This window comes from Chiloscyllium plagiosum, unplaced genomic scaffold, assembly GCF_037043375.1.
Source record: "Chiloscyllium plagiosum isolate Xiang-an unplaced genomic scaffold, Cpla_swu_hap1 HiC_scaffold_3, whole genome shotgun sequence".
NCBI classification, from domain to species: domain Eukaryota; kingdom Metazoa; phylum Chordata; class Chondrichthyes; order Orectolobiformes; family Hemiscylliidae; genus Chiloscyllium; species Chiloscyllium plagiosum.
In genome coordinates this window covers 75,830,687-75,852,146 of record NW_028270141.1, presented here as the reverse complement: position 1 = coordinate 75,852,146, position 21,460 = coordinate 75,830,687, and the positions used below count along the sequence as shown (strand labels likewise).

The following is a 21,460-nucleotide window of genomic DNA, read 5'->3' as shown; positions in this document are numbered from 1 at the left end:
TAACAAATAGAAAGTTGAGGAAGACACTGCTGGATGTAGTCTACTGGCCCCTAACTATAATGTAGGGCAGGCAATATATCAGAAAATAATGAGTGCATGTAAAAAAGTAGTACATTAGTCTTGGATATTTTAATTTTCATGGGGATTAGGAAAATCTAAATGGCTGAGATAGCCACAAGGAAGAATTGATGGACTGTAATCAGGACAGTTTCACCAAACAAAATGTTGTGGATTCAACTATGCAATAGGCTTTTGTTTTGGATCTGATAATGTTTAAAAAGGCAAGTTTAACAAAAGAATAAATGGTCCTCTTGGAAACAAAGATTATAAAATGGTAGTATTTATCATTCAATTTGGGCATGAGAAACTTGGGTTGGAAGTAACTTCATTAAACTTAAATACAGGTAATTACAAAGGAATAAGGGCACAGTTGGCTGGAATGGACAGGGAAAGAGACTTAGCAACAAAGGATGCTTGGTGAACAATGGTGGACATTTAAGGAAATATTTCATGACTCACAACAAAGGTATACCCTGGTGAGAAGAAAGGATTCTAGGAAGATGTTCAATCAATTATGTTTAATCAAGGAAGTTTGGGTATAATCAAATTGAAAGACAAAAACAAACAAGACAGAAAAGATTATTGATAAATCTGAGGATTGTGAATGTTTCTGAAACAAAAGATGATGAAAAATAATGAAAAGGAATAAAATAACCTTTCAGGGTGTATTTGCTTATAATGTTCAAAAAAGATTGTTAGGTTTTTTTGTAAATATCTAACAAAGGAAGAGGGAGAGACCAAAGTGAACTTGGAGAAATGAGGAAATATGAAATGACAATACTTTGCTTCAATCTTCACAGTAGCAGACATTAATTGCACACTAAAAATAATGCATAATCAAGGGGAAAAGTTAGAGGAGGAAATATATGCAATAATTATCAGAAGAGAAAAAGTAATAGGAAAATTAATGAGTCTAAAATCTGATAAGTCCCTTTAACCTCATGGGCTGAATCATAGTACATTGAAGTAGCCAGAGAGATAATGGATTTACTGGTAGTAATCTTTCAAGAATGCTTAGTTTCTGAAAAAGTTCCAGATGATTGGAGATGAGCCAATGTAACACCCATCTTCAAAAGGAAGGGAGTCAAGAAAAGCTAACTACAAGCCAGTTAGCTTAACAACTGTCCTGGTAGAGTCAATTATAAATGATATAATTGTAGAACATATAAAATTACATAATATATTCAAGCAGAATCAGTACAGCTTTATGAATGAGACATGATAACTCATAAATTTATTAGAATTCTTTGAGGTGGTAACAAGCAGGATAGATAAAGGAGACCCAGAAAATGTAATGGATTTGAATTTCCAAAAAGGATTCAATAAGATATTACATATAAACCTACCTAATCAGATAATAGTCAATGGTGCTGGGGTAGTATATTAGCATGCGTAAAGGATTAGCTAACTAATAGAAGACAGTTGAGACAAGGGAAGTATTTTCAGAATGGTAAACTAGTTAAGTGTCAGGATCAGTGCTGGAGCCTCAATTATTTCAAATGTATCTTAGTGACTTAGATGAGGAAAGTAAATGTACTATAGCCAAGTTTGAAGATGACACAGAAATAGGTGCAAAAGTAACTGGAGATGATGACATGAGTCTACAAAGAAATATACAGTGGTTAAGTCAATGGGCAAAGTTTTCACAGATGGAATGTGGGAAAATATAAAGTTATACATTTTGGCAGGAAGAGTAGATTTTCTGAATATTATTTAAATGGTGAATGACTACAGAAAGCTGTAACACCAAAGGATTTGAGGGTCCTCGTGAAACAAAATCACTAAAAGCTAGCATAGTATAATTTTAGCAGGTAACAGGGTCGGCCAGTGGAATGTTGACATTTGTTTCAAAGGGAATGGAGTATAAAAATAGGAAGGTCATACTAAAGCTATACAAGGCAGTCATCAAGACACAGCTAGAATACTGTGAACAGTTTTGGTCCTCTCGTGTAAGGAAAAATACACTGGCAGTGAAAACATTCTAGAGAAGGCTCCCTGCACTGATCTCAGGATGAAGAAATTTTCTAATGAGGCAAGATTGGGTAGGAAGGGTCTGTACTCATTGGTTTTTAGAAGAATGAAAGGTGATCCCATTGAAACATAAGATTCTTAGGAGACTGACAGGGTAGATGCTTAGTGGTAGTTTTCCCTTATGAGAGACTTAGGACCAGAGGACATAATCTCAGAGTAAGGATTCACCCAAATAAGATCAAAATGAGGAGGAGTGTCTTCTGTCAGGAGAAAGTAAATCTATACAATTCTTACTCACGGAGGTTGAATCTTTAAGTATGTTCAAGGCTGAGATACACAAACTTTTAATCAGTAAGCAATCAAGAGAATTTTAGAGAAATGACAGGAATGTGGAATTGAGGATTATTAGATCAGTCATGGTTTCACTGAATCATGGAGCAGACTCGATGGTGCAAGTAGTCTTTCTCTGTTCTTGTCTTCTGGTCTAAAAAAACTGTTTGAATTATACAGGCCTTTATTGCATTGAATCTATTGGCTACTTTTACCGTACTAAACATATTTTGTTAAGTTAAAAAGTGTACATCCCCTTTAAGAAGTGCAAGATTTCTTAGAAAAGCTTAATTGACACCTGCTTTCCAATTACTCCCCATTAGTAAACTGCCAATTAGCACTGGTTGCTCACAAATTTTAATGAAATATGGCATAAATTTTAGTCTGTATCCCCTTGACTTAATCATCCTATATTATAATTATGAACAGAAAATGCTGGAGACACTCAGCAAGTCTTATCATTATTTTTATTCTAATTACACCACCAATTTCCTTCTTGTTTCCAGTACTTGCTGAATTTCTCCCACAAAAAGTTTATTTCTTTGTTCTCAGCACACCTCTGTCATCACATAAACCCTACGGTGTGGAAATATGCTATTTGGCCCATTGAGTTCACACTGACCCTCCAAACAGCATCCCACTCAACTGTACCTCTCTCGCCTATCTCTGTAAACCTGCATTTCCCATGGCTAACCCACCTCGCCTGGACATGATGGGAAATTTAGCATGGCCAATTCACCTAACCTGCACATCTTTGAACTGTGGGAGGAAACAGAAGCATCCGGAGGAAACCCACACTGACATGGGGAGAATGTGCACACTCGTCTAAGGCTGGAATCAAACCGGGCTCTCTGACGCTGTGAGGTAGCAGTGCTAACCCCACAGACTACTGTGCTTCCTCTGTCCAACTAACTCCTTTATATTCATGACAAGCCATATTAAATAAAATTGCTTTTTTAAACATTAAAAGCTTCATGCATGGCTCAGAGACTGACAAAATCAACAAAATCTGTATGCTGGGGTATTTATTTTAAAGTTATACATGAATTTTTGTAATGAAAAGAAATATGTCTAAACATGATAAATAAAACGAGCCAAATCTATAGAGATTTAATTAGCTCTAAACTGACAGTCTTCATGAATAAACATGAAAGTTATTGAAGAATTGGCATCTTTCATCATTTTGTACCACATTGGGTATTAGTGTGGTGAGTTGAATTGAAACTTGATGTCTTTAATGCAAATGCCACCATCTGACTAACCAACACAATTTAGAAGAAGCTTGTTCAGCTGAAACAATCAATAGTGTTTGACCTATTGGAAGTCACAGGAATTGTTCCAAGATCTTCATATTTTATCTTTTCTAATTGTCAACATTTGAGATGGCTACAGTTTCCTGAATAGGTAGACAATATTATATTTCAAAAACACAGAGACATATAACATTAAAAAGTACACACATACGAATGTTAGAACACCTTCAGGAATATTGACTTACTTTGTTGCTGGACAAAATCAGAAGTCAGTGACACCAGGTTATAATCCAGCGGGTTTATTTGAACTCACACAAGCTTTCGGAGTGCAGCCCCTTCATCAGGAGCATAAGAGAGCAGGGCACACAGACATAGAGTTTATAGGGGGAGAGATCAAGGGCAGAGAGATCAAAAGATCATAAAACTGGTAGAGTGGAGTGTCAGACACTTATTATCTGACACTCTACTCACACCAACTGTATGATCTTTTAATTTGTATGCTCTTGATCTCTCTGCCTATAAACTCTGTGTCTGTGTGCCCTGCTCTCTTACTGCTCCAACTGAAGGAGTTGCGCTCTGAAAGCTTGTGTAAGTTGAAATAAATCTGTTGGACTATAACCTGGTGTTGTGTGATTTCTGACTAGGTCCATCCCTGAGCAATACCGGCACCTTCACATCATACTTTGTTCCCAAAAATGTGCTGAAATCACAATTCTTGCACATGACCATTAGACCAGTTTGGTCAAGTTACTTGAAATTTTGTAATTTCAGCAATGTGACCATTGAAACTCTATATATTTAGTCACCATGCGAGCTTTACTTTGAACTGTGTCAAACAAAATCTAGACAATTGTTATTATGTAAAGCGTAGTTGGATCTCTTGAACAGCATTAAGGTGGATGTCCTCAGGGGTTGATGCTATCTAGGAGAAAGTGAGGACTGCAGATGCTGAAGATTAGAGTTGAGAGTGTAGTCGAGTGTCTGGAAAAGCACAGCAGGTCAGGCAGCATCGGAGGAGCAGGAGAACCGACGTTTCAACCTTACTGCGATGCCTCTTTCAAGGATGCCTATCTTGAAGAAGCTCTCCTCCTCTCTCTACAAAGATCTCAGTGAGTCCCTCTCTCACTGTACCCCCCCCGCCAAGTCCTCTCCACTGCCCACCTGATCAACAGCTTATGCCCGAAACATTGATTCTTCTGCTTCTGAGATGCTGCCTGACCTACTGTGCTGTTCCAGCACTAAACTCTTGACTCTGATCTCCAGCATCTGTAGTCTTCACTTTCTCCTTGTTGATTTCAACCTTAATGCAAAGCCTCTTCCAAGGATGCTTACCTTGAAGAAGTTCTCTCCTCTCTCTACGACAACCTCAGTGAGTCCCTCTCTCACTGTACCCCCCAAGTCCTCTCCTATGCCCCCAATGAAGAGCTTATGCCCAAAACATTGATTCACCTGTCTATGCTATCTATCCCAGGTTATTGAAAGAAGCAAGAAAGGAGATTGCTAGGGCCTTGACCAAGATTGTTTCATCTTCGCTAGTCTTTGAAGAAGCAAGTAGTCCTCTGTCCAGAAGGGAAATAGGGATAATCCAGGAAACTACAGACTGGTGAATCTTACATCAGTGGTTAGGAAGCTATTGGAGAGAATTCTTAGGGTTTGGATTTATGCACATTTGGAAAAGCATGGCCGAATTAGGGACAGCCAATATGCTTTGTGTGGGGCAGATTGTGTCTTACTAATTTGATTGAATTGTTCGAGGAGGTGATGAAAGTGATTGATGAGGGTAGTGCAATGGATGTTCTCTACATCTAATTTAGTAAGGCTTTCAACAAGGTCCCTCATGGTAGTCGCATCCAGAAGATTAAGATGAATGGGATCCATGGAGTTGGCTGCTTGGATTCAAGATTGGCTTGCCCATAGAAGGCAGAGGGTAATGGTAGAGGAGTATTTTTCTGGCTGGAGGTCTGTGACTAGTAGTGTTCTGCAGGGATCCATGCTGGAATCTCTGCTGTTTGTGATATATATAATGACTTGGATGAAAATGTAGATGGGTAGCTTAGTAAATTGCAGACAACATAAAGATTGATGGAGAAGTGGACAGTGTAGAAGGTTATCAAAGTATATAGTTGGATATAGATCAAAAGAACAAAAGAAGAAGTACAGCACAGTAACACGCCCTTCAGCCCTCCACACCTGTGCCGATCATTATGCCCTAACTAGACCACAAAGCAGACTTTCTGCCCTTATTCGGTCTGTATCCTGCTGTTCTCTCCCTATTCATGTATCCATCCAGATGCTGCTTAAATGTCCCCAGCATGCCTGCTTCCAGGCTCCTACCACTCTGCGTGAAAAACTTCCCTCGCACATCTCCCTTAAACTTTCCCCCTCTCACCTTGAACCTGTGCCCCCTTGCAATTGAAACTTCAACCCTGGGAGAAGCCTCTGACTATCTATACCTCTCATAATTTTGTAGACATCCATCAGGTCTCCTTTCAGCTGCCGTCTTTCCAGTGAAAACAATCCTAGTCTTTTTAATCTTTTCACATAGCCAATGCCCTCAAGACTAGACATTTTGGTGAACCTCCTCTGCACTATCTCCAAAGCTTCCATGTCCTTCTGATAGTGTGGTGACCAAAACTGCATATCATAGGCCTAACAAGGGTTTTATACAGCTGCAACATGGTTTAACAACTCTTGTACTTCATGCCCTGTCTGATGAAGGTGAGAATGCCATATGCCTTCTTAATCACCTTAGCCACCTGTGTTGCCACTTTTTGGGAAGTGTGGACCTGCATGTCCAGATCTGTCTGTTTATTAATGTTCCTAAGGGTTCTTCCATTTACCATGTAATTCACACCTAAATTTGATCCTCCAAAATGCATCACCTTGCATTTGTCTGGATTACACTCCATCTGACATTTCTGTCGCCAAGTCACTAATCTATCTACATCCTGTTGTATCCTTTCACAATTGTTGGCACTATCAGGAACTCCACCAATATTATTTTCAAGCTTACTAATCAGACCATCCACATTTTCCTCCAGATCATTTATACATTCTTCAAACAACAGAGGACCCAAGATCGCCACTAGTTACCAGTTGCAGATATGGGCAGTGAAATTGCGGATGGAATTCAATCTGAGCAAATGTGAGGTGCTGCACTTTGGAAGATCAAGTGTTAAGAAAAGGTATACAGTTAATGGCAGGACCCTGGACAGCATTGATGTACAGAAGGATCTTGAGGTTCAAGTCCATAGCTCCCTGAAAGTGGCCACACAAGTAGATAGGGTTGTATAGATGGCTTATGGTACACTTGACTTTATTGGTTGGGGAATTGAGTACAAGAGTCAGGATTTATAGTCAGGATTGCAGCTTTTTAAGACTTTAGTTAGGCCATACTTAAGAGTACTGTGTTCAATTATGTTTGGGACATTACAGGGAGGATATGGAGACTTTGGAGAGGGTGCAGAAGAGGTTTACTAAGGTGCTGCTTGAATTAGAGAGTTTAAGCTGTACAGAGAGGCTAGAAAAACTCAGGTTGTTTTCTCTGGAGCAGTAGAGGCTGAGGGGAGACATGTCTATAAAATTATGAGATGCATAGAAAGGATTGACAGTCAGAACCTTTTTTCCCAGACTTGAAAGGTCTAATAGGGGGCATACATTTCAGGTGAGAGGGAGAAAGTTCAAAGGAGATGTGATGGGCAAGTTTTTTGCTCAAAGAATGGTAGGAGTCTGTACCATGCTGCCAGGCGGTGGTGGAGACAAATATGATAAGGGTATTTAAGGAACTTTCAGATAAGCAGATGAATGTGCAAGGAGTGGAAGGATATGGACCAAGGGTAGGCAGAAGGAGTTAATTTAAACTGATGCTATGTTTGGCAGAACACCAGGGGCTGAAGGGCCCATTCCTGTGCTGTACTGCTCCATATTCTATGTAAAGAAAAAGTATCTTAAAAGTTTACCTAATGGAGGCTATGTCAGAGGACTGTGGAAACTCAGTCATAGAGTATGTTTAATGTAGAGATTGACAGAATTCTAAATACCAGGGATATAAGGTTAATGTGGGAAAATGCATTGAAGTTACACTTGCAACAAATGGACAGTTCAAGAAAGCCCTTTGCCACTACCTTCTCAAAAGCAACTAAGATGGGCAATAAGTGCTAGCCCAGTCATCAAAATTCTGCATCGCTCTGGTACACCCAGACACCAGGCAAGGTTCCCAAGGTTACCAGATGGGATACCCTAAATTGTTAAGCTCACAGGTCAGGAAGGATGAAATGGTTCCTGTTCTATATTCACCCACACCCAGTTGGTTGCAACAAGGCAAATTGAAGATGGATCTCTTCGCTTATGGTTAGCTTTTTTCCAGAACCAAATTAACTTATGCTTTAAAAGAAGCCAATTCTTGAAGTGGCTTCTCGAATTGACAAAGAATGAAATTATTTATTATTAAATGTGGGAAGAATTAGGGTACAAGAGGGTAAAAGTTTAAAAATATATAAATGCATATATGTGAAGAAAGAACAATTGAATGTTGCAGCCATTGCAGTGGGGGTTACTGGTAGCATTGACTTTGGCAGTTGACAGTTGATTTCAAGATTCTTAGTCATAGAGTCATAGAGTACAGAAACAGACCCTTTGCTCCAACTCGTCCATGTTGACCAGACATCCAATCTGACCTAGTCCCTTTTCCCAGCATTTGGCGCATGTCCCTCTAAACACTTCCTCTTCATATACCTATCCAGAAGCGTCCCTAAATGTTGTAATTGTACTAGCCTCCTCCACTGGTAGCTCATTCCATACATGCACCACTCTGCATGTAAAAGTTACTCCTTTGGTGCTTTTTAATTTTTTCCCCTCTCACCTTAAATCTATGTCCTCTAGTTTGGACTCCTGCTTCTCAGGAAAAAGCCTTGGGCGTTCAATCTATCCATGCCTCTCATGATTTTATAAAACTCTGTACTGCAGTTTGGTTGAGATTCTATTGTTCTGATTCCTTTTGACCACAATTGAATTTCAGCATTGAAAGTGAGAAACTGTCTTTCTTTTTGTCCTATTTGCTTTTGTCTAGCTTGCAATATACAGATGACTTGTATATACTTCTTTGACAGGACCCTTCCTCGTATGCGAATGCTTGAACCTAGCCTATTCTCTTGAGTAATATAAACCCCTCAATCTCTCAAGCTCACTGCACAGAGTTAAAGCTGGCTTTTTAATTGCTGTCTTTCTGTATTACTCAAAGGGATAAACACAAAATGTGCCTGCAGTTTGGACATTGTAGGGGGTGGCTTGTCATACAGCAAGGGGTCATCAGACCCTCATTAACTTTATAATCACATAAGATAATAGTCCATTCTGTTTTAACTTGACTCTTCCCTCCTTTGAAAGGCTGTAATTTGTAATTTCCTTTGCATCTTCAGATTTGATGTTCTTTAGGTCTCCTTCTCTGGGGACCCACTTGATTTACATCTGCAGCCATTTTTGATTGCATTAGCTTTAGAGTCACAAAGTCACACAAAAAACACATCTTGTAAGTACAATTTAAAAATGTCTATAGTACTTGTAGGTTCTGCTCCGTCCTAATGGCACCATGAGTGAATTTTTAAAAAAACGAAATGATCAGCAAATCATATAGAATAGTGGAGTAGGCTTATTGGGCTGAATGGCCTCCTGTGTTCCTAGTTCTAAAGAAATGAGCCCCGAAATACACTGCCTCTCTCAATGTATGAGCACTTTATGTATTTGTCTAGTATTACTTTGTAAGCTATTTTAATGGAGTTCCTAATCTATTGAAAACAAATGAGTTCTTCAAAATAGCTGACAGAGCGACCTAATAGTGTTCCTGCAGTAATAATACCACATAATTTCTAAACGACAATCTTATTAGGTTTATCTCGCCCTTCAAGGTTTGATAAGAAACAAGTAATCTATATTATAAAAGTACTTTCTTCAATGCCACAGTTGTGCTTTTAAAATGAATCAAACGTGTCTAATTTCAATCATGGCAAGACAAAAACACGTTTTAAACAAATTCACCCTGAAACAAATTGTACAGAAATATTCAAAAGCAGATTTTCTTTTGCGTACAAGACCAGAACTTTTTTAACATCTGCCCCATATGGTAATGGTAAAACTGAACTGTTATTTTAGTGACAGCTGATTATCAAGTCTTCACATTGGGTTTATTTCGATTCAGACCTAATTATTCTTATCAGCAGCGTCTCGTTGGGAACTACACAGACTTCCCACAAAATGAAAACAAAACGTTTTCTGAGAAACTTGCAACACTGCATCGCAGCCATGGACCGTCAGTCCTAATTTACCGATCACAATTTTTGATTAAATATTTGTTTAAGTTCTCATATTAGTTCAACTGGAGTTCAGACTGAATCCAGTGCTAGTGCAGCATATAACAGTGTTTCAACTGTAATCTTGCTTGATTTTAAATACTCAAGCAAATGATTGAGAAATATCTACTTCTAGTATTGTCCCTGATCTAAGTTACCAGAAGAGGTCGCTTTGCTAACCAGAAACTCCCTGCAGATCCTTCCCGGCAGCTTCTCCCGAGACAAATCAGTATCGATAAAATTATCATACCTACAGGAGTATACTTACCCTAAAGGTGTCAAAAGTATTTAAACCTACAGATACCAGTTGCAAATTACTATACTATGTTGGGATTACGAAAGACGAGTACGAATTGGGAAGAGCCTGATGTCGAACAGCTAACAATAATGTAGCGCTCTGGTGTGACCAATAGTCTTTCACCTTCAATTTTCGGTGGCACACAACTTGGAAAACACCTTGTTTTAGGGGAGAAACTGAATATTCTGTGCTTGCTTATTGAAGAAAATAACGTATAACGTTTAACAGAAACTTGTAAACATTCTGTAGTGAAAATAAATGCATTACTCAGTGCGAGGCGGGGGCTGCCTTTGTGGCAAAAAAAAAGCAGAACGTGCTGGGAACATTCAGTAGGTCAGTCAGTCTCTGGAGAGAGGATGTACACCTCACTGTTCATTTCAGAACCAGTTTTCTCTGCCTCCTTTAACTCAGAAATTATTCGGTAGAATATAATTTGGACAGAACTTGTTTTATCCTTCCAATGTAAAATAAGATCGACTTAAAGCATCGAGCTTGCACTTTGAAAGCATTAAGTTCAATAGTAATTAATAGAGAAAAAAATCCGATCAGTTTTTCAGCCGAATATTGGATACGTTCAGTAATGTCAGCTTTAATTGTTCATGGCACAACAACCACCGTTTGACGTTACATTGACAATGTTAGACAAAGACATGGCGTACCGAGATAAATGGGATCTTAGGAAAGTGGTAACGATGTCATATTACTGCAAGCGTACAAAATAAACAGAAGTTTAAAAAAAATTGGATTTCATTGAAATGATGAGTGGCATTGTCATTTTGCTGTTCATTCCAATTGTGGAATAGCATTTATATTTAAGATTTAAAATATGAAGAATTCACACAATTTAATGGAGAGATGGAACTACTGAGTGCTATTATATGCCCACGGATGGGCGTCCAAATAATTCGTGCTACAATGGCAAGTCTCTGATTTCCAACAAGGGGGTGACGGAGCTGATTTTGCCAATCTGGAGCGTCAGATGGCAATTCTGAGCAATTATTGTGTGGTGTCTCCCATCTGTATGGTCTCTGTTGCTGTTTCTATTCTGATGGCAGCAAAGAAAGGGAGAAAATAACTGGAGGACGGGTAAGAAGTTGGTAGAGTGATTAATCCAGCAAGAGAAACCGAGCAGATTCGCGTCCTGTTACATCTCTGCAACGAGTAGCGGCGGCGGGAGCGAGAGGGGTTTCTCTCTCTCTCTCTCTCTGTCATTCTCTTGTTGGCAGAAACCCAGCTCTATTCCAGCGCCCGCACCGAATAGATATAACAGAGCGAGACCGACTGCCGTGCAGAAACGAGACTATGATCCGGGTTTGTTCTTCATTTCTCCTCCACCCACCCGCCCCCCAACCACGACCACTACCCACGAGTCGTGGCGTCAGCAGAGCTGGGAAATCATTCCCCTAATAAGCATCGCCAGCGGTTAGCATCAAAGATAAAGGAGGGGAGCCGCTGCCAGGCTCCTGACAAGTGAATTGCCCCGACAGCCGAAGCCCAATCGTGCACACGGTAACATCACAGCAGCAGCAAGAACAAAAAGAGAGTTTGCACAAGCCCACCCCTCCTCCGCACGGCCAGTCCTCCTGCTCTCCTTGTGTTGTCCGGCACAGGACTGGTGCCTGGTTTTGGTGATGGTCAGGAGGCGGGTGCTGTGCAGTGGCCGCCGCCGCTGAGGCCGGGCCGGGCGGAGCGGAGCGCGCGACAGTCGGACAGCCCCAGGTGTTCCCGAGCGTCACAATCAGAACGGCCCGAGCCGCGGGCGGGAAAAGCTGCAGAGAGCCGGAGCCCGCGCCCCGGGTGGATACCCACCCACACCAACACCAACATCAACCATGGGCTGCTGCAGCGGCAGGTGCACTCTCATCTTCATCTCCAGCCTGCAGCTAGTAAGTGCTAACGGAAACTTTCTTCTTTATGATATATTAATGCATTTTATATATTCTAAGGAGACTTCTGTGCTCGAATGATGTTTATTTTCTCATTTATGAATGCAACAACTGGACGAGTTGCATACGGGAAACTTTTACATCTTCGTCCATTTTAATTGTTTGCATGGATTATGAGCGAACTATTGTGAATATTTTGTTAATATGTTTATTTGGTATGTCTTAAACCCACGTGTTGAAGAATTTTCACTGCCGTTTGTGATAGTGTTTACGCTCAAGATTTGCAGACAGTCGAAATTTACACTTGTTCAATAATTTAGACATCTGAAACGTGACTTTTTCAATATATTTAGCTTCAAGTGTACATGTTGTGGATACGTGACCGCTATTTTATGACACTATGCTTGTGTGCTTTTATCACTGTAAATGTTGAGTCACTTTCAGGGAGTTGTCGGTTGAGTTGTATTGCAGTCAGACTGTAGACCGGTGACCAGATTCATGTTGAAAATCACAATGACAGGTGTCTGTTTTCGAAAGATCTATCCACTTATTCAGTCTTTATCCAGGTACAGTCACATCTAAACGATCAAGACCGAACAGGAGTTTTCATATAAGCGTTTACTTCCACTGTGTTATTTTCTGCAGCTTTGATTTACTACCAACTTCGACAACAGAGTTATATAGTTTTGTAGTCCAGTTATGCAGTAGGCAAGGTGTGGACCAGCAGATATTCTTTGTTACATTTCCAGTGGTTAAGGTAATAATGTCATAAATTGCGAGTAGACTGCATTTTCAATTTCCTTCAGTCGCTACGTTGTCCCATCTATTATCTCCCCAGACGTCAGGTGTGCGTGATATCAGAAAGTTTTAACAGTGCTTTAAATTCACTTGCTTGAAAGTGCCTGTTTATAAGGCAAGCATGCCCATTCATACCGTTTGATGGAGCCGTTGCCAGGATGTAAATTCTTTGCCAAGAGGATCTTAATTATTAAAAGAATTTGGGATTAAACGTCGAAGTTGCAATCTATCTGTGAAGACTGCCAGCAGAACAGTTTTATTTTAAACTAATGTGTTCACTGGACTAAAATTATGTGTCTTCGTACCAAATGTTATTGAAATAGGCTTTTCCAGATTAGAAACACAAACTGTGATTTTTATTTTTAAAAAGCAATCCGTTTCGACAACAGCATCTGTGTGTGTAACGTCTAAGCTTTTACAGGTGGTTATGCGAAGCCAGTACAAATCCAAATTTATTGCGCGTAACACGTTGTAACTTTACAACATTTCTTTAATGTTATTTCTTATTCTGGGGGATTGAGACGACGACTTATTTATTATGGATGTATTCGATCACAAGGTTTTAAGCATGTATTAACCCTTTAGTAATGTTTTAGTAAAATATTGTAATAGCATCATGCTGAAACGAGGTTAGGACAAAATTAGTTTTATTTCCGGGCTCATTAATATTTATCAGTAGGACCATTTTACTCGAATTTCTGCTTTATAATTTGTCACATTGACTGTTTATATTATGGTTTTATAAATGGTAAGAAATCTCAAAAATTGATTGGAGAGAGAATGCTGAAACTTTAACCCATGAGAAAGATTTTGTAATTTCTGATAAGCTTTGAGGGCTGAAATGAAAAAAACTGGCTGGGGGTTGATGTGCAAAATTTAGGATGTTCCAGGACAATACTATAATATATCAGCAACAATATCTCTATGTACCTCTGTTTTATTGGTATTTTGGGTTTTCACACATTGCAAATTTTGTTTCTCCAGAAACACCATTTGTGTATGATGTGTGGATGGGCTCTTAATAGTAAGATGATACAATGGCTTTAACTTCTGAATAGAGCACTTCTTCATGTTGAAACATTTTATCAATGATTTTGAATTGTTATATTTGCAAAGAGCATGTGCCTCATTGAGCAATGAATGTTATATAAACATGTAATGCTCAAAAACTTATCAAGGTAGGTGTATTTTTAATATATCGAAGTGGAGCTTTCAGCTTTTTGCATTTGCTAGGAGCAATTAATATGGAGACTGTTGGAATTCTTACTGATTTTCATGGCCTCCTCAACTGCCAATGAGAATGCTGAATTTAATCTTGACCAAAATAAATGTACAAAGTTACCCATCTGTCAGATGCCCCACTAGCAATGATTCAGCTAGGAAAACTGAAACCTGTAGAGATCTGTGGTGTGTATTATGTACTCTGTATTTTCTTCTGGAGATGATCATGTTTGCAATGAATCCTTTTTTAATTCATTCAGGTGATGTGAAATTCAGTGGTCAGGTCAGCATTTATTACCCTTTATGGACTGCCTTCTTGAACCTTTGCATTCTAATTGGTGCAGATACACAGCCACAGTACCATTAGAGTGAAGTCCCAGGATTTTAATCTAAGGCTCATGTCACTTGCTATTCCTTTTTCAGTAGTTTTATACTTCTATCTTGTTGGCTTCTTTTTTTGGATCTTAATTTATTCTATTCCTGTAAAAGGCTCTTAACAAGAATTTAAAGAATGTTATTCAAGAATATTGTTGAGTATTCAGGAATGAGCCTGCTCTGCAAGTAAATATACTCACATCCTGGAAAGGCATAATGTGTAATTTGTGGAAAATTAGCTGAACTGATTAACATCGTTGACATGCCATAATGAATTCACTTGGGATCAGCTTTTGCCAAATTCAATAAAGATCTGATCGTTCAAAAGGGATCTTCAGGTTTGTGCAAGCAGACTCGAGGCTAAGATTTAATGTGATAATGAGCACTTCTGGGGTCTCAATCTTTGCTGATAGTTTATGAAAGTATTTAGGTTGGTATAGAGGTCAGGAACCATAAGATGAACCTCACTTCCTTATTTTGGAGGCTAACAAAACTCACTTTTAACTTTACAACACAGAAGAACTTGAAGGTACAATTGTTCTAGTCCAAATATCATTGTCAGAAATTGGGGCATACTCAGTAAAATGTTTGTCCTTAGGCTGTCTGCAATATGAAACTTAAAAGCACATTACAAAATATGACAAAGGACTGAAAGTCTTTTTGGCAAAGCGTCAACTTTGTTGAGTTTTGCAGAGAGTTTCTCCCTGTGAGTCCTTGTGTGTTATCTCCCACTGTCATCCCAAACTCACATCAATATTTACCTACACAGCCCCTGTGGTACCCTTCACATCTGATGTTAGCCCGTTTTAACCAATCACTGGACCTGAAAAAACTCACTGCTGCTGGGCTCTACTTGAATGGACCTGGTGCCAGCATATTCTTTAAAAGGCCATTCTGCGTCTAGACATGCATTGTCAATCCTAAGTTACTCTACATGAGTCATGAAATCTGCTCAGGATGTCACAAATAAGAGGAAATTGGTGCCCTGCTTTGTTGACGGGCACTTTGAGGTCAGGTTAGACATCATGATTTAGAGGCAAATGTGCTCTTGCCCCCAGCAGCAGAGGTCCACAAGAGCCTGGTGAAAGGTTACAACCCAGATCATTGCAGTCACAGCTATCTGGAAGAATGTCCATCTTCTCTCTGCTACCTCACTCTACCTTTGCTACTGCACACACATCCTATTAAAGCTCATACTCCATCTCTTTCCATCTCTCATTGCAACATCTTCTTCCCTTACTCATTCTCACCTATCCCAACCCCTTACCTTCCTGCAAGGCCTCTGTGCTGCCTAGTCACTAACTTCAAACAAATAACATTTCCCCCCCACCTCCTTTTCCTCCATTCCAGGAAAAACATTCCACAATAGAGTAGAAAGAGCTGTGACAAGTCGTGGGCTGCCTGATATTTAGCTCCTCACCCTTTAAAGAGATGATTCCATCCAGACTACATTGAGTGACTGGCTGACCGTTCCCAAGCCTCTCGATTGATATCAGAGGCTGTCCTTGGTTTACTATGCTGAAACTCCCCGACTGAAGGCTATCTTCCTTGACTTTTGACCACATGACAAGATTCCTGGCTTTATGTCTGCACCAAACAACAAGGCAAGGCCAAATCAATATAACACAGAAACATAGAAAATAGGAACGTGAGTAGGCCAACTGCCCATTGAGCCTGCTCTGCCATTTAATATGATCATGGCTTATCATTCAACTCAGTATCCTGTTTTCCCTTTTTTGTCCCCACCCCCTTTTAACCATTAGTAGTTAAGTAAGCCTTGCAGCTCTTGTTTTGGGGTGGGACAAAAGGAAACACAAAAAAAGGCAGGGATGCTCTGAGCAGAGAGGTAGGCTCAAGGTGAGTGAGCACAAGGAGGGTTAATGCGCAACTCTGAGATGTAGCTTTGTACAATCCTGATCTGGGTGCCTGTCCCTCTGGTCCAAACTGTCCTTACTGCAATATTTCAGTGCTAGTTGCTGGCATGCACAAAAGTGCAGAACATCCTGTAAATGGATCCAAGATGTACCACATACCAGTATCATTAGAGTGCGAGATGAATAGAATCATAGGATCTCCGCAGTGCAGAAAAGAGTCCATTTGGCCCATTGAGTCCACACTGACTCTCCAAAAAACATTTCACCCAGCCTCAGGCACCCCCATTCTATCCCTGTAACCCCACATTTACCAAGGGCAATCCACCTAACCTGCACTTCCTTAGACTATGAGAGGAAACCGGAACATCAGACAGAAACCTAAGCAGACAAAGGGAAAACATTCAACCTCCACACAGACAGTCACCCAAGGTTGGATTTGAATCCATGTCCTGGTGCTGTGAGGCAGCAGTGCTAACCCCTGTGCCACCCTGTCACCCAAGTACAGCCAATGCTTGGGACCGTGCTCTGAGATGTCACCAGGTGTCCAAGATGGAGGTTTGGAGGAGCAAGCAGTGAGCTAGAGTTAACAAGTACCCTTCCTGGCTTCCATGTCAAGAATTCTTCGCATCTGGTTTCCCTATGGTGGGTAGCTGAATCAAAAGCTGAGGCAAGATGCATGATTAATGAGGACAATAATAAGCAGTAGACAATCTTGCTAGGCATATCGATATGCCTATTGAAAATCTTGTCCTGATGTCCTGAATTTAGTTGGAAAATGCAGCTACTTGCTCCCAATGTCGAGAAAGGTCATGCTAGACTTTTCACGGGATTCTTCCAGATTTCTTGTCATATTCTGTCATTTAGGACCCTACTAAAATCTATCCAAAGTGACTGAGACATTTAAAATTTTTAAACTATCACCCTTTATAACAACTGCAGTTGTATAAAATTACAATAGATTTCTTATCTATAGGGAAATGTTTACATTAGGGTAACACTTACTTATTCCTCCCTTCCACTAATTCAACCACACTGCCCCTCTGCTTGACATTAAAACTTACATGCACACAGGGACAGCAAAAGTTAACTCTGGTGTAAAACTTGGCTCCACTTCTTTCAGGTTTTTAACAATACTGGCTGATGGAATGAAACTGAAAACTTTCTTTAAGAGTCTCACACAGCAGCACATGACTAGTAGCAAATAGACAGCCAGGCATAAGGCTGCTCTGCCACTTGTCTGCAGATTCATGACCTGCATTATTGCCCCTCATCATAGGCTGCCACTTCCTATTTGCATTTTTCATGAGCTTAAATAAGGGTAACTGATGGATTCAGATGGTATTTCCTGCTCAGCAGAAGCTTTTCTAAGCTTGTGTTCTTCTCCTCCGAATACTACTTTTAAATTGTTAGCATTTAAAATGAATTTGCTTACACATTTCCTCCTGACAGGAGATGCCATTCCTAGATCCAATGAAGTTGCATTAGAATGTAAGTACTTACACAAAGAAAGTTCAATAGAACGCCCAATACTAGGGTTCAGACTGATTTTCAAGAAACGTTCTATACAGAGGACAAAACTCACCTCCACAGTCCTTTTTTTTTTAAGTTTCAGACCTAATATTTTATGGATTAGGGCACAAAACCACAGTGCAGGCATTTCATTTTTAATAATACGTCATTAACAGACAAAAAAAGTATGCTATTTAAATGGAGAAGATTGAAATAGTAGATTGCATAAGATTTTGTGGGTACTGGTTAGGAGGGATGTCTCTTCCTATGGCGGAGACTCAAACTAGGGTAAATTGATTAAGAATAAGAGGTCACTTTTAAAACAGAAAATTAGTGATTTTCTTTCTCTCTCAGCTGACGATTAGAACGTGACCTTCTCTTCTCCAGAAGGCAGTGGGGGCCGGTTCTTTAAATATGTAGAAGGCTATGTTAGATAGACCTTTAGCAGACAAAAGAGTCTTAAGGGAGATAATTAGAAGAGAGGAGATGAGACCACAGCCAGATCAGCCATGATGTTATTGAATGGCAGAGTAGGCTTGAAGGGCCAAATGGCATACTACTGGTCCAATGTCCAATGTTCCTGTGGCTCTAATTTAGCAGCACAAAGGTATCTGGATATACTGGTACCTAAATCACAAATAATTTATGTAGTTTACATTAATCACAAATAGTTTGTATGCATGATCAGTAACTGATTTGAAAGGCAAATGGAATTTTGAGGTTCATTGCAAGGGAAATTGAATTTAAAAATACTGAACCTATGGTGAGATATATCTGCAGCACAGAGTAGAATATTGGTCTCCTTATTTGTAAAAATATAAAATAGCATCAGAAGCAGTTCAAAGATTCACCTCACTCAATTCTGAGAATGTTATGGTGGAGTAGATTGGACCTGTATCCATTTGAATTTAGAAAATGAATGGTTCTGTGTGGAATGCTCTGCCCCAGAGGGCAGTGGAGGCCCAGTCTCTGGATTCATTTAAGAAAGAGTTGGATAGAGCTCTCAAGGATTGTGGAATCAAGGGTTATGGAGATAAGGCAGCAACAGGATACTGATTAAGGATGATCAGCCATGATCATATTGAATGGCGGTGCAGGCTCAAAGGGCAGAATGGCCTACTCCTGCACCTATTATCTATTGTTTTATTGGAACGTATACCTTCCTAAGGGAATTCAATAACATGGATGCTGGAAAGGTATTTGCTCTTGTAAGAGAGTTGGCAATTAGGGGACTCCCTAATAAGAGCTCTCCCTTTTAAGTCTGGTAAGAGAATATTTTTCTCTTCCTGAAGACAACAGTAGGTTGGGTCATTGAAATTATTCCTTGCAGAATGAGGTAGAATTTTCATCAACAAGGGAGTCAAAAGGTTATCAGGGTCAGCCAGGAAAGTAGAACTGAAACAACAGCCAGCTCTGACATGGTATTATTGGGTGAAGCTGTTCAAAAATCCAGATGGTCTAGTCCTGCTCGTAAGTCCTTTGTTCCTATGTAAAAGAAAATGTTGTTAAAAATTCGCAAGCCCTCACAATACTTGTGAGGAAGGTTTTCAGCATGATCCCATAGATTTGTGCTACAGGACACCTGACAGGAAGTGGAGGTAATTTTCAGATGACCGGTAATCTATAGATTACATGCATGTGCAGAAACCCTTGCTAGCGTCAGTAATTGTTACAATAAATAACAGTTAGTACCTAGCTGTCCCTAGATATTTTATGACAATCCATTAAATAAGGCTTAACAAGGATTTCAACTTTAAAAGCTGAAGCTGTCAATAATAAAACTTGTGAGGATGTGATCTTTGTCTTGAATAGCACCCAGACATGAAGAGACAGAAATTTATGTAATCATATTGTTATATTATTCTCAATGTAAAAAAAATGTAAGAAATAGTTATAAAAATGTGTGCTTCTAATCAGGCGTTACACTTAATAGTGCATTTTGAAAATTTGTGTATTTTTCTGCTGATTTAGTCAATAGGTGGAAAATAATTGGTCGTGCCAATCAAATCATGGATGTGCGGTGCTGTCAGGTAAGCTTCCTCATTGGAAGCAGTAAGTTGACAAAGAACGATATTTTTGCCACATAAAAATGTACTTATTAGAATTGGGGAATGAGGGAGAGGTGATAAATGGTTGCTTTTTTTCTTTTCAATTGTTCAATTGTTTTCTAAGTCATATTGCTTTATAAGCTCCTATAAAAGTAACAATCCTATGATTGCATTTTTTCTTCTATTATGTTTTATATTCAGGAAAAATGCTTCTAGTGCAAAATCAACTCCAATTAAGAATGTGAAGAAAATTAGGAGTATTTTAACTTGAAAGCAGGCCAGAAGTGAAACTGTACTTCATAGTCAAAATAAAGTCATTTACTTAAATTGTAGATAAATTCCTTTTGTTTAAATGTGAAGCTGTTCACCTGAGCAGACAGGAATAAGTAAAGTGGGGCATTTCTGAAATGTAGAACAACTGCAGAATTCCAAACTTTGGATGGATCTAGGTGTTCTTGTGTATGTGTTAATTTGCAGGTGCAGCAAATAATTAAGCAGCAAATACGTTTTTTTCTTTATTACATGAGAAAATGAACATAAAAGTAAAGATGTTCTGCTTCAGGTATTCAGCAAGTGAGACCACAACTAGAATACTGTGTGCAGTTTTGGTCTCCCTATATAAGGATTAAGGTGAATGCACTGGAGGTGGTTCATAGGAGGTGTACTAGATTGGTGTTGTCTTATGAGAAAAGGTTGGATGGACTTGTTTTCATTGGAGTTAAGAGGAGTGTGGCATGACTTGATTGAAGTATGTAAGATCCTGAACATCCTTGACATGAAGGAGACTCAAGGGTACTTTGCATCTAATTCATAAGTTCCTACGAAATGAGTTTTCAGCAAGCTTTTGAAGGAGGACAACATCTTAGATAATGTCTAGATTTCTACATTTGCAGTTATTGGAAGATGCCATCCAATTTTACAGTGACTCACAGAAGACTGTTGGCCTCATTGTTGCCTTTATACCAACGTTTTGCCCAATTAATCAGAGCTGTAAAGCACAGTGCTATGTATCTGCTAATACATATCACATTTAGAGTTCACATATCTTTTAATTGACCTTCCTCTGTCTCAGCTAGACATTTCAGAGAGCTACTGCATTGATACATTTGTCTGTTTTCTGTCTACGTTCATTTCTACTAGCTACTGTTCACAATTTGGTATGTTTTCTTTTAGAAGTGGATGCTTCGGTTTTGAACAGCAAAGTGGTAGAATGAATGGTGCCGTCATTCATGCTGATATATTCTGAAACTCAGACATGAATTGTCTTTACTGAAAGTTCTAAGTTCTGACAAATTCAAAAATAACAGTCCTATTCTGTTGACATTGATAGAAGTATTGTTTCAATATTTGAGAATCGAGCTTGCGCAGTAAGAACAACGTTCAGTGACTAAGCCTGTTTAACTTTGGAAAATGTCCCCAGGCACTCATCATGATTGTGATTAATAAAATTGTTGACATCAAGCTATTGAAGGACATATCAGGAGAAATGACCA

The 21,460-nt window shown here is 39.4% G+C and overlaps 1 protein-coding gene across 4 annotated transcripts in view; it reads left to right on the top strand.

Annotated features, from left to right (window-relative positions):
* The first annotated feature begins 10,613 nt into the window (after positions 1 to 10,613).
* The window catches only part of nkain2 (sodium/potassium transporting ATPase interacting 2), a 532,063-nt gene continuing 521,216 nt past the window's right edge, over positions 10,614 to 21,460 (top strand). Inside the window, exon 1 of one of the 4 annotated variants that reach the window (XR_015751839.1) lies at positions 10,614 to 12,142. Coding sequence is in view for 2 of the 4 variants with exons in the window: in XM_087976059.1 (XP_087832185.1) it covers positions 12,089 to 12,142 (54 nt within the window). In the remaining 2 variants the exon portion in view is untranslated. The remainder of the gene's footprint in view (positions 12,143 to 21,460) is intronic. The other 3 variants (XM_087976059.1, XR_006310461.2, XM_043684074.2) reach the window with 3 other exon arrangements.